Source organism: Podarcis cretensis, assembly GCF_951804945.1.
Source record: "Podarcis cretensis genome assembly, chromosome: 6".
NCBI lineage: Eukaryota > Metazoa > Chordata > Lepidosauria > Squamata > Lacertidae > Podarcis > Podarcis cretensis.
Window position 1 is genome coordinate 64,878,432 of NC_137175.1, and position 13,899 is coordinate 64,892,330.

A 13,899-nucleotide genomic window follows, 5' to 3' on the forward strand; every position below is an offset into this window, starting at 1 on the left:
TTTTGCAATTGACAATGCTTCTTTTCAGTTAAATTTATTTGTTGAATGAAAAATACCAAATGCTGACAGTTTCATATACCATTTGTTTCTCTACAGTACATGAGGATCATAAAAGTATTCTTGAATTCTGTCAGTGTGCAGTTCTTTGAAATGTTAAAATACTTCTACAGGTCCTCGAGGCAGGTAGTTGGAAGGGTGTAGTTTTTTAAGTACAGTTTGTAGCTGCATCCGTTATGCTAAATGTCAGGCTTTAATAATAGGTCTAGTGAAGGTGCAACCATCATGGTCGTTTGAAGAGTCCATGAAAAGTAACTGGGATGTTTATGTCCACTTCTGCCCTGGCGACTTCACTCATGTCCTTTGCACTCAAGATCAAAAGGTACCCAGGCTTTGGTCCACTTCCAGGACTAATGACAATGCTCAGGACAACACCTGAACCAAAAATAAATAGGAGTTACCTAGCTGAAGCAGCACCAGATACTTCAACAAATCTCCACTATATCATCCAAGAAAACTGCAATGACCATTAAACCAAAATCTGAACAAGTTTTCCATTATTCTATCAGTGAATATTTGTGTACAAGGTTTCTTTTCTTGCAATTATTGTGTAAGACGGCTGGCATTCAGAGAAAGCCTTCCTAACTCACTGGAGAAAAGATGTGCATAGACTTGAATAAAGAAATAACATTACCATCATCCTCTTCCAGGGCATCTGGGTGTGAAACAAAGATTGGTTCAGAGGGATAGGCATCTGGTTCTTGCCATACCCATGTCTCTCTTGTTTTGATATTCATCTTGCAAAGCTAGAAAGAGATAAGGGTGGGGGATGATACTGAAGTTAACTTCTCCCTTTTATATAAAGAGTTGTTAGTCAAACACTGACCAACTCTCTAGATATTGCAAAATCACCACAAATTAAGACATAAATTATTTTTACACAATGCGCTTGCTATTAGAATATGGGATGGGATGTTATCACAAAAATATGAAAATATGACAAAGTGATGGTCACTTTACCATATCCAAAGCTGTGTTGAAAATTAAATCTTAGCCCAATAGATGACAGACTTTTTCTAACATGACTATGTTTTATCATGAGGTGTAAAAGGAGAACAGAAATTTTGTGAAGAATGGATTTAGCCCAGTGCACAAGAATAGACAGATATTTGGCTAGATGTTGAAATACAGTGTTCATAAATTAATGTCTGTATTTATGGATTATGTGTCTGTGTTTATAAAGAGCGAAAGAATACATTTAGTACTATGAACACCTTTTAAATGCTGGGCTGAGAATCACTTTAAATATATTTCAGGTTTGAGTGAAACCAGATGACTTTTTGATTGGGCTTGATGTTAATATTAAGAGTCTCTTGAAGATAGTGTTAAAATTGCGCTAAACTCTGTTGTCTTGCACATTCCTATCAATGCTGGCCCTGACCATACTAAGGAATCTTAATTTGCACCCATCTTAGCACATAATACTTACCCTGTCTGGAACAAAGTGATTCAATCCAAGTCCATATGCATATGTGTACGGTTTCCCAGAATACTTTGCATAGTTTATTTGTGGAAACTCAAAAGCTATAAAACAAAACACAAGAACATTTACAGGAATTAGTGAGTCATTTTTAGTCATTTATTTATTTAAAGCATTTTTATCCTGCCCTTCGGCCAAAAAATGCTCAGAGGGTGGCTTACAGATCACTTAAAAAACGAAAAACTACAATTCCTGCTGTCGGTTTTACAACTGAAAAAAGATACAACACAAAAGGAAAATAGATTGGGAGGGAGGAGGAGATTTACTAGGCTGTCTTTGTTATTCTGGTTGAGGATGATCTTACCTTGACGGGGCCCTGAAAAAATAACTTCTGGCTCCAGCCAGATGGTTTCATCACTGTGCAGAACTGCAGTAGCTGTTGTATTAGGCAATGTGATTAAGTTTTTGCCAGTGTCAGCCTAGGATAAAAAAGGGAAGCTAATGAAAAAAGTAGTGAGGAGGGAACATTTTTATGCTTTCTTACAGGACATGCTCCATTTTCCAACAGTACTAACAGTGCTACAAAAACCAACTTCGGACAAATGTTTGCAGGTAGGAGCAAGTTTGATTCACACAATAATAACAGGCACTGTTCTGTAGTGCTTTCTCATATACAGTGGTGCCTCACAAGACGAAATTAATCCGTTCCGCGATTCTCTTCGTCTAGCGGTTTCTTCGTCTTGCGAAGCAAGTCCATTGACGGCTTAGCGGATTAGCGCTATTAGCGGTCTAGCGGCTTTTAGCGATCAGCTGAGAGGCGGCTTATCAGTGGAACAGCTGATAAGCGGCTTAGCGGCTTAGGAAAGGGGGGGGGAAGCGGAAAAAACCCGCGGGAACTCGCAAGATTTTTTCGTCTTGCGAAGCAACCCCATAGAGAAATTCGTTTAGTGAAGCGCCTCCAAAACGGAAAACCCTTTCGTCTAGCGGGTTTTCCGTCTTGCGAGGCGTTCGTCTTGCGGGGCACCACTGTACATGCAGCTCCCCATTTGTGTTCAATATGTGTGCAACCATGTAAACGTGCATTGTGCTGAACCTGGAAGTGACCAGGAAACTTCATAAAGACGTCACTAAAAGGGCAGAATGGGGACAGGGTGGGGGCAGAATGGGGTGTTCGCATTCTTTTTCAGTGGGTTTCAATTATACATGATTTCACAGATGCGTGCAGTGCCTTGGAACCTAACCCCTGTGTAAATGGGACTGCCGGTAATGTAAACACACTGGTTATGCTACCCTAAAACTGCCTCTGCCACAATGAGAGGCTAGGAGGGCGGAAACAAGAGAACAGGCATTTTATATAGTGGCCCCCACTTGTGGAATGCTTTCCCCAGGGAGGCTAGAACTCTATTTCACTATTGCAGGTACCTTCTCAATATTTAGGGGAAGGACGTATCGACGAACTTCAGGTTGAGGAGCTTTCTGGGCATTTTTCTTCACTTCTTCCCAGTTCTCCCGTAAATTGGCTAAATATAAGTAATTGTAAACGAACTCAAACCTGTAGGAGGATAAAAGTATCAGCATTCAAATGTTGAAAGCAAGCAGTTAATGACATCTAACATAGTTTTGTTGTGACACCCTAGAAGTAAGAGATGGATTAAATTTCCTGAAGAGTCCTGGCCCACAAAATTTGTTTGACAAAAAAATTATACAGTAATTGCTGCATAATAAAATATAGTGCACAACCAGTCTTTCAAAGTAGGTGGCATTAAAAAAAAAAAATAGCAGAATTGAGCATGCAACCCTAAAGATCTAGAAACAGGATCCAGAAAATCAGTAAGACTTGGGCTTAAAGTGTTCGATTATTCAGCTGATCCCTTTGTCTCTGTAAAATTACTCCCAAGTATTAGGATATATTCCAGCATGCATATTTTATCACTCTTAAAAAAGAAAACTGTCAAAATCCTTCGGTATTTGACACATGCTGCTTGGATTTCTTCAGAGCTCTTTTGAGTGCTATACAATGCTCAGGCTATATTCAGGTGACCCTCTAAACCTCTGAATGATAGTTTGCTGCATTATTTGAGTGTTGCAGGAAGCTATGGTTTGATTAAACCACAAATAAACTTGGTAAGACACATGCACCAAAGAGGAGGAAGCATGCGAGCAAAGGGAATATTCCTCATCCTCCAAACTGCGGTTTGGAGAATCACCTGAAAGCAACCTTCTTGTCAATACCCACCCCTTCCATGTGCATAAATCCACAACCAGAAAACCGTGATCTTCATAGGTGTTGATGTGATGAAAAAGGTTAAAAGGTGAAGTCCTGAATTTGATGTTGAGGTACTTCTTTTTTTTCCTATCAGCTACATGCATCCATACCTGAAAAATAAAATAAATCACACTTGAACTGTGCGAACCCATAAAATAGCATCTACTGCTTTGTGCCCTTAGATAATATACTTTTAGGCCCTGGGGCATGTAAATTGCAGAGCAGCATCACTTACCCCCATTTTTTCATTTGACTCAAAACAATCCATGTAGTTGGCACCCCAAAGACTCCAGGAAGAAAGAAACTTGAGCAAGTTGATTTTCACTGGTGTTTCCACAAATACGATGTAATTTGGAGTCATTCCAAAGCTGTTCAGAAATATAGTTGTGGGTTTTATTTCAGGTGACGCAGCATTTTGCATACATGAAAGTGTGCAATATTCAGCTGCATGCTGTTTCTTCCCGTTTTTAATTGCTAATTTACCGTAATTCAATCTTATCTGTCAATAATAGACAAGGGCTTTGACATATGGGGCAAACAATTTGTTGTTAGAAATGTGTGCTTTCAAATTTGGATTGATTATATGAATGATATATTGGTCAGGGACATCATTAAAAGCTTTTAGAACATCAAAATGAGGAGTATCTACCTGAATACCAACCCTCTCCATGTGCTTATTTGCACTTCCAGAAAATACCTAATATGTAAGTTAGGCAGTACAAACATTTGAAGATGCTATTCTCTTTACTTGATCACATTATCTCTTTAGCAATGCTTTCCATGCTACATGTGCTATAGAGGGAAATGAGGCAGATGGGGCTCGTCAACCTGGGAAGGGAGCCCATTTAAGAAAAGGAAAACTCTGATCCTAAACCTCCATTATCTTGTGAGATATGTTCAGGGAAGTAAACCCTACACAAATCCAGAGTTGAGTCCCTAAGACAGTTGGATGGCACCCTGTACGCCTCCTGGCAACTCCTGCTGCCAAACGTATTGCTCTGCTTTCCTTTGGACTACATCAGTGAAGCTGGGAGGGGGGTCTTGTCATCTGGGCAGCCCAGGACTTCCATACACACTGCCCAGGCTCGCGCCCCAGAGAGGTCTCTTCGGTGCTGCTAATGCAGCAAAAACAATGCAGGAGACAGCAGTTATGCGTTACCAGTCTCTGCAGTCATAGTAGGCGCTGTGATTCTTCAACCGTTTGACTTCACTCCCAGAGGTGCACTCCATTGTCTCTTGAGAGAGAGATGGGTGCTAACAATATTGCCCTTTTATATTAGCTGAAGTCATCATGTTTATATTGTTGGCTTATATTAGAGGGTGGAATTTACCTGTGCACATAAGATGGCTTGAACCTGTCACTGCAAGGAAACTGAACAATCACCTCGCATTTGGTCATTGGATCTTTCTTATCTAAAAAGAATATATATATATATAAAGACACAATTCACCTGCTGATCTTGTGCAAGCCAATGAATGAGAATTCCATACAAGAATAAGAAAACCGGTGCAGTAGATGAAAAAACAAAGGGTATCCAGCATTAATCATACTCGGGAGTAGACCCACTGAAACTAATGGACAGACCTAACTTAGGTCCATTAGTTTAAACTCTTGAGTAGAACTTAGTTACAACTCAATCATTCTGTCTTCAAACACAAGCACTGCTTCTCTGAAAATGAGCTCGTTATTACAAAAACCTCTTTTGATGCTTTTTTTTTGCAAAATACACAGAGCTTCTGACACTTTAGCTACTGTGTAAGAGAAGGAAAAGCGACAGAAATCATAGGAAAAGCGAGAAGTATTGCACTATGTGTAGCGGATAGATTTTACTCTTAATGGAAAAGGAACAATGCAGTCATATTCTAAGTACGCAGATGTTTTTTGGAAGTGAACAAACCTGCTTGCAGGGGAGGTATCCGTACAACGTTGTAGGCAAGGGAAAAATTCTTTCCAAAGCAGTTGCCCATATTGTAAACGGTTCCATCATTCTCAACGTGGGGGTGTGCTGTTACTCCATTGACAGAAACATATTTGCTGATATCCACCTGGAGAGCATAATAGAAAGATGCCTTGTTGGTCCATATATTCATCTGGGTTTGACAGAGGGATGGCGGCTAACAGATTGAGGTTGAATCCTGACAAGACAGAAGTACTGTTTTGGGGGGACGGGGCGGGCAGGTGTAGGGGACTCCCTGGTCCTGAATTGTGTAACTGTGCCCCTGAAGGACCAGGTGCACAGCCTGGGAGTCATCATGGTAGACAGCTGTCCATGGAGGCACAGGTCAATTCTGTGTCCAGGGCAGCTGTCTACCAGCTCCACCTGGTACCTTGTGGCTGAGACTCTACCTGCCTGCAGACTGTCTCACTAGAGTGGCGCATGCTCTCATTATCTCCCACTTGGACTACTGCAATGTGCTCTACGTGGGGCTACCTTCGAAGGTGACCTGGAAACTACAACTAAGCCAGAATGCGGCACCTAGACTGGTGACTCGGAGTGGCTGTGGGACCATATAACACCGGTCCTAAAGGATCTTCATTGGCTTCCAGTGCGTTTCCGAGCACAATTCAAAGTGTTGGTGCTGACCTTTAAAGCCCTAAACGCCCTCGGTCCTGTATACCTGAAGGAGCATCTCCACCCCCATTGTTCAGCCTGGACACGGAGGTCCAGTGCTGAGGGCCTTCTGGCGGTTTCCTCACTGCGAGAAGTGAGGTTGCAGGGAACCAGGCAGAGGGACTTTTTGGTAGTGGTGCCCGCCCTGTGGACGCCCTCCCATCAGATGTCAAGGAAATAAACAACTAACTTTTAGAAGAAATCTGAAGGCAGCACTGTATCAAGAACTTTTTAATGTTTGTTGTTTTAGTATGTTCTGATATATGCTGTGAGCTGCCCAGAGTGGCTGGGGAAACCCAGCGAAATGGGTGGGGTATAAATAATAATATTATTATTATGATGACTTCCGATTGCATGAAGCCCGGACAGCCCCGTGGTTTTCCACGGATCTGAGGGCAATGAAACAATCGTTGAGATGGCTAGAGCGCCGGTGGCGGATAACTCATTCCGAATCTGACCGGACACAGGTTAGAGCTCAACGTCGAGCCTACCAAGTGGCGATAGCGATGGTGAAGAAGAATTTCTTCACCGCCTCTATTGCATCTGCAGAAAACAGCAGCAGGAGACTTTTTCAGGTGGTTCACAATTTAGTGTAACCACCTGCAACATCGGGGCCCAGTACGGGCCACATGTTCTCCTGCAATGATTTTGCAAAGTTTTTTGCAGATAAAATCGCTCAGATTCGGGAAGAAGTAGACTCCATCGTGGGAGCAGGGCCGGGGCGGGAGAGTGCTAGAGTTCTGTCTAGTCAAGTTGAGTGGGATCAATTCCAATCTGTTACCTCCGAGGATGTGGACAGGCTGCTTGGACGAGTGAAGCCAACCACCTGTCTCTTGGATCCTTGCCCATCCTGGCTTATGAAAGCTAGCCGGGAAGGACTGGGCGATGGGCTTCGTGGGGTGGTGAATGCTTCCCTCCGTGAGGGAACCTTCCCAGACCCGCTGAAAGAGGCGGTTATTAAACCGCTTCTTAAAAAACCATCTTTAGATGCGGCCACGATGGCCAACTATCGCCCAGTTTCAAATCTTCCATTCTTGGGCAAGGTGATTGAGCGAGCGGTGGCCGAACAACTCCAGGCACGCCTGGAAGAAGCGGACCATTTGGATCCCTTCCAGTCGGGATTCAGGCCTCATCATGGGACTGAAACTGCCTTGGTCGCACTGGTTGATGATCTTCGGCGGGCTAGGGACAAAGGTGGGAGCTGTTTCCTAGTTCTGCTGGATCTCTCAGCGGCGTTTGATACCATCGACCATAACATCCTTCTGGACCGTCTTGAGGGGCTGGGAGCTAGGGGCACTGTCATACAGTGGTTCCGCTCCTTCCTCCTGGGCCGTGTTCAGAAAGTGGTGGTGAGGGATGAGTGTTCAGACCCCTGGGCTCTCACTTGTGGGGTGCCTCAGGGTTCTGTCCTCTCCCCCATGCTTTTCAACATTTACATGCAGCCGCTGGGAGAGATCATCAGGAGGTTTGGGCTGGGTGTTCATCAGTATGCGGATGATACCCAGCTCTACCTCTCTTTTAAATCAGAACCAGTGAAGGCGGTGAAGGTCCTGTGTGAGTGTCTGGAGGCGGTTGGAGGATGGATGGCGGCTAACAGATTGAGGTTGAATCCTGACAAGACAGAAGTGCTGTTTTTGGGGGACAGGAGGCGGGCAGGTGTGGAGGATTCCCTGGTCCTGAATGGGGTAACTGTGCCCCTGAAGGACCAGGTGCGCAGCCTGGGAGTCATTTTGGACTCACAGCTGTCCATGGAGGCACAGGTCAAATCTGTGTCCAGGGCAGCTGTTTACCAGCTCCATCTGGTACGTAGGCTGAGACCCTATCTGCCTGCGGACTGTCTTGCCGGAGTGGTGCATGCTCTGGTTATCTCCCGCTTGGACTACTGCAATGCACTCTACGTGGGGCTACCTTTGAAGGTGACTCGGAAACTACAACTAATCCAGAATGCGGCAGCTAGACTGGTGACTGGGGGCGGCCGCCGAGACCATATAACACCGGTCTTGAAAGACCTACATTGGCTCCCAGTACGTTTCCGAGCACAATTCAAAGTGTTGGTGCTGACCTTTAAAGCCCTAAACGGCCTCAATCCAGTATACCTGAAGGAGCGTCTCCACCCCCATCATTCTGCCCGGACGCTGAGGTCTAGCGCCGAGGGCCTTCTGGCGGTTCCCTCATTGCGAGAAGTAAAGCTACAGGGAACCAGGCAGAGGGCCTTCTCGGTAGTGGCGCCCGCCCTGTGGAACGCCCTTCCAGCAGATGTCAAAGCGATAAACAACTACCTGACATTCAGAAGACATCTTAAGGCAGCCCTGTTCAGGGAAGTTTTTAACGTGTGATATTTTATTGTATTTTGCTTTCTATGGAAGCTGCCCAGAGTGGCTGGGGAGGCCCAGCCAGATGGGCGGGGTATAAATAATAAATTATTATTATTATTATTATTATTATTATTATTATTATTATTTAGACTAAAAAGAAACTAAAAACTAAAAAGAAACAAACCATTTGCCGGGGGGGGGGAATTCAAACTGATAAACAAGGAACATGACATTTTAAAAGAGGTTTGATATTGTCCAGTTCCCCTGACTTGGTAATATAATCCCCCTTCAACTGGGACTGGATGGGCCTGTTGGAAAGTCAAGGCTTGTACCAACTGCAAATAAGATGAGAAGGTAAGATGTCTCCTCCAAATCCACTTTCTGCCTGTGTCTTGAGTCCTTGATTATTCACAGAATGATTTTGAATACTGTAGTAGCCCCTACACACATTGGGCTGGATCCAGAGTTCCTATAAGCAGAGTTCCACTCACAGGACATCCCTGCTACAGGAAGGGGAAAAAGACTGTTCTTCCCCAGCCCCCGCCAATTCCTCTCTGCACAGTTCCCTGAAAAGGTTGAGTATTCACCTGAAAAAGTTTCCCCTTCCTCCAGCTGGAGGACACCTTCTGCTAGATTTCAGCCCCACAGAATTTCCTAAACAGAGGCAATCACTGTAGAAAAAAGTTCTACATACTTGGAAATATACGAAGTTATGATGCAATGTTATTTTGCCATAAATGTATGTTTCACATTGACATTGCAACATGTCCTTGCAGCTAATTTTGATAAACACGCTGCTGCTAAGCCATAACTATTTATGCAGTTTTTTCATGCACAAAAACTATCTCTTGCAATGAAAAACAACCCGACTCTAATCTCTTAATGATGGCATTGTCCTGTCCTCTGGTACCACCTATAAGAAGGTCTGCCTGCTCGTACCAGCTGTGATATATTTATAGCAAATTCTGTAAAACTACTGGTCTCTTTATAGCTCTTGCTGAAGCACGACATCTATAAAGCTAACACGGCCACTTTACGATGTCATAAATCCAGTTATGAATGCCCCACAAGTGGTAGTAACCAGCAGAATGTCATTGGAATGTCATTTGGCTCTGGCATAAATACCAAAAATGCCCTTGTTTATTTACTAGTGCATTCTGAGAGCACAGACTTTGCAAAATATTTATTGAAGTATTCCAATATCTGGACTAGATTCTAATGGGAAGAGAGGTCTGGCATGTAGGAACTCTGCCACAGACTTCATATACAGCCAGACAGTTCTCTAATCAGGCATTGTGTTGCAGGTGCAGACTGCGTCACCAAAAGCATTTTTTCCTTTTCCTTTTTGCATTTCTCCTCAAGCTCTGCCTTCTATCCATCATCTATCTATCTATCTATTATCTATCTATCTATCTATCTATCTATATCTATCTATCTATCATCTATCCATCCATCCATCCATATGTATCTTTTTTTTTTTTTTTTACCTTTTTAATTGTTTCCAGATTCTCTGGGTTAATTTTTGTTATGAAGTTTGTCTCGGTACAGGCATAAAAATCTTCACCCACAGGGTACACATTCACCAGGGCATTGTCGGTGACCTCCACACCTTGGAAGTATGAAAAAAACCTGCCAAACAGAACCAACAAGGACACTAGTTTATTTCTTCTGGTTGGGGAAAAAAGAACACGGCTTCATCCCCTACAATATGCCTTTGTTTTGTCACCTGGAAAATATATTCTTGCATGGATCTGGGTAAGCATAAGTGCCAAATTCTGTAATCACGACTCTTTTCTCGGTCATTGCCCTTACATAGGCATCGGTCCGGATAAACCTATAGAGAAGGAAGAAAGGTGGTTTTGGTCTGGTATGTTGGAATCCTCAGGTCACCTAGGACGAGTGCGCTTCCCATGCTGCCTGTCACATGTTCCAGGGGGGATGGCATTGGCATGAGAATCAGCTCTTGTCATAGCATTTTGGATTTCTGGAGATGCATGGGAAGGTGATGCAGTTGCTGGGTTGCTGAGAGTAACTGTAGAATGGGCCCTAAGTGGTATGTCACATATCTGCTCAAACGACCCTAACTATATGGATGGAAGTTACAGACATTGTCAAGAAGTGACAAAGGAGTAGCCACCAGAGTGGAGTCCCTGTGCTGTTACCAGCAATGTGTGAATAAGGATGGAAGTAAAAGAGGCATGGAACAGGTTCTAGAAAAGGCTGGGGTGGAGGTGGGGAGCTATGTGCAGGATGGAGTAAGCCAACCCTGAGCGCCCTTGTTGCCCGAATTCTGGATATTATTAACCCCTGACATTTCAATGTTCACCATGCTATGCAATCCTTAACATTATTGTTCAGAAAGCCTGGGAGGCAGATCGCCAATCCCCATTTCATAGAACATAAAATATAGCCAAAATGCATTATTAGCTCTGGAACAGAATGTTTTTAAAAGTCAGTTTGATTTGGACAAGCCTTGGGCTTGCTATCGGTGGGGAAGGCCGAGTAGTAAAAATGGAGATGCTTACCTCCTGTGATAAGTGACATGCCCCTCCTTGAAGTCAAACTTGTGAAGAAGTGCTTGGCCATCAAACAAATGATAAAATGGTTCTGAGCCAACTTCAAATAAACCCGGCCCGCATCTGAGTAAACTGCCTCTGAGCCAGACTGGAATCCTGCCTATTGCAATGATAGCAAAAAGCGCCGTCACATATTTAAGAAATAAAAGGGCCCGTGTTTGACTAAGAAATCAGGCTGCTAAGCGGTCTCAAGTCTTCCCTTATTCTCTGTATCAATATATTTGTGAGGGTTGAGGGAAGGCCTAGCTCCTCAGGGCTGGTCATCCCTCACAGAATCAAATTGACAATGGTGGCCGCTGAGAAAAGAAGACTAAGGTTGGAAAACATGAGGGTGGTAATTTCCCACCTCATCTTCTGCCCCACAGGCTGCCTTCCCAGATGCTGCTGCAAGTGAAGGACAACATGAGGCCTGGTCCCACCCAACATACACTCACACTGTGCCAAGCCAACACAGACAGATTGTAAGGCAGCAGCTGATTTTTGGAAACCATTTAAAAGCAGTAAATTGTCAGTTGCTTGGATAAACATATTTTCCCCTCTGACTGGGCAATGATTGGGAAGGGATAGCAAATTTGGGTTTTCTGCCTCAGGGACCATAACGACTCTGGGGAGGAACATCACAGAGCTTCTCCAAGGTACTACAGATTCTAGCTATTATTTCACTTACATTACATGAACCCCAAGAATAGGGCTAAATAAATACATTTGTCATCCAGCAAAAAAAAAAAATTGATGTTCTGTTTAGAAGATGTTTACCAAACTTAGAAGTCTACTTCTGCACTGAAGAAAGCCTCACTGTACAAAGGCCAGAGAGTGGGGAGAGCAAAGTTTTGTTTCGTGGAAGGCGTTTGAAAGAAGGGCATGTCCAGAGATTTGTTGCTTTGTTACAGTATTGAATTTCTATTGTGATGTTCTAGGATTGTCAGGTTAACTTGAATGGCATTTAATTAGTCCAGGTATGCAGCAGGATTTCAGGGCTTGTGACGATTAGGTCAACAATTTCAATTTGTGGATTTTCAGCATGAGGCTATGGAAATGCAATATTTGACTTTAATTAAATAAATTAGTATTACAACGAAGAACACCCAAGGTTTCTTCAACTCTCCCTCTGTATCTCTCCGCCCTCCCCCCCAAAGGTTTGCTCATGAAGGAAAATAGCACACTGGGGCAATCTGGAAAGAAAGCATTAGAAATCCACATACCCGTGACATTAGCAGTTATTGGTGAGGAGAGTTCCTCCACGGTCTCAAAGAGCTTCTTGTATCCACCTGCTGGATGTTCAACTCTGAAGGGTGTTAAGAAAACAAAGGGTGAGAAAGTCCTTCCAACTATTGGATGAAGGTTAGAACAGAGCTATACATTCGACAAGAATTGTTTTGACCAGTATAGATAGGAGGCAAGGTAACTTGAGATGAAATGTATGATTGTGCCACACCCCCCCCCCGATAAAATTGGTAGTGTTTTTAGAGAAATGTGGCGATATTCACTTTGTAGAACAGGTTGTGGCCAAGTGAGAGTGCTGAATATATTTCCAGAAAGTGGAATCAGCACAGCATTCCTCCAGCCAAATGCAAGCTTCCCCATGACCAAATCACATTGAACATGGACTGAAGGCACAGATTACTCACAAGTGCCAGGCATCATGTTCCAGAAACTCTGTGAACCTGCTCTCATCACAGGGTGAACTCTCCTATTCCAATACCCTCCCAACACATGTTGGTCACAATTCGAAGAACCATGCTTGCAATGGATTAAGCTTTAACAATAAAAATCACAAAATGTGGAGTCCAGCTTTACTACTGTTTACTACTGCCCTGCCACAATAATTTGTGGATTCTTGTTAGAATATCATGCATGCCCCATAGGCAGCAGCAGCAGCAGCAGCAGCAGCAGCAGCATGTGAAGACTGACTCTTTGCTTCTGATAAATTTGCTAGCTGCAAGAATCTAGTGACATTATCACACTTTACTGGGTTGACATTTAAACTCTATGCAAAGCAAAGCCCAGGGAAGGTACTTACTGGCTGGCCATTTTCTCCCCAGGAAAGGATTTGGACTTCCCTGAGCCAAATGCAGAGTATGGCAGTCGGAGATGTGTGCTGGGTATTTATATGAAGGTTAGGTCTCACTGACGGGAGCAACAGCTTTATGGAAACATATGAGCCAATCAGCTGGGCCCTGGGGAACAGAAGCATCTTTCACCACTCAAATCCTCCCGAAGCTTTATGAGATTTCACCCCGCTGCTCAAGAGAGGCCTTTGAATGTTTTCCAGAGACCTAAATCCCCATGCAGAAGTAAGTGGATTACAATGAAACAACAAGGGGAAAGAAAGTGGACTATAGTCACACAGCCTGTAACGTGCTCGCTGCTTGGCACAAAACCTTTGCCCCATTACCCAAACCTCCAGCTTGGAGGAACTGGCCCGCAGCACACTGCTGGCTCCAGGAGACTGGACTACATAGGCTGCCAGACGCCCCATTTTATGTAACAGAGAGTCTCTGATGGACACGAGAAGCAGAAGATTGCAGCAGCTGCCAATGGCATCTGTATTTAACCTGTCCTTAAATCCAATCACAGCTGTGTAGGTTACACTTCATTATACACCAAAACAATTTTGTAAAGTTCTATTTTAAAAGAGGAATCTCTGCCTCCT

At 43.7% G+C, this 13,899-nt stretch overlaps 1 protein-coding gene across 1 annotated transcript; it reads right to left on the bottom strand.

The window, feature by feature from the left end:
• Positions 1–18: 18 nt before the first annotated feature.
• RPE65 (retinoid isomerohydrolase RPE65) lies at positions 19–13,414 on the bottom strand. The gene is made up of 14 exons (XM_079982042.1): positions 13,267–13,414; positions 12,449–12,531; positions 11,196–11,346; positions 10,397–10,504; positions 10,158–10,299; positions 5,642–5,789; positions 5,075–5,156; positions 3,979–4,111; positions 3,714–3,853; positions 2,900–3,029; positions 1,842–1,956; positions 1,487–1,581; positions 692–803; positions 19–432 (listed from the first exon to the last, which is right to left on the bottom strand). The coding sequence occupies exons 1-14, from the start codon at positions 13,275–13,277 to the stop codon at positions 281–283; spliced, it is 1,602 nt and encodes a 533-aa protein (XP_079838168.1). The 5' UTR covers positions 13,278–13,414; the 3' UTR covers positions 19–280.
• Between the last annotated feature and the right edge of the window lie 485 nt (positions 13,415–13,899).

Bases quoted from the DNA above. Each gene is read 5' to 3' on its own strand.
- RPE65 (XM_079982042.1), bottom strand. The intron at 5,157-5,641 runs GTTTGTTCACTT...TATTCTTTTTAG, and splicing joins GATACCTCCCCTGCAAGCAG to ATAAGAAAGATCCAATGACC. The intron at 804-1,486 runs GTAAGTATTATG...ATCTCTTTCTAG, and splicing joins ATCACTTTGTTCCAGACAGG to CTTTGCAAGATGAATATCAA.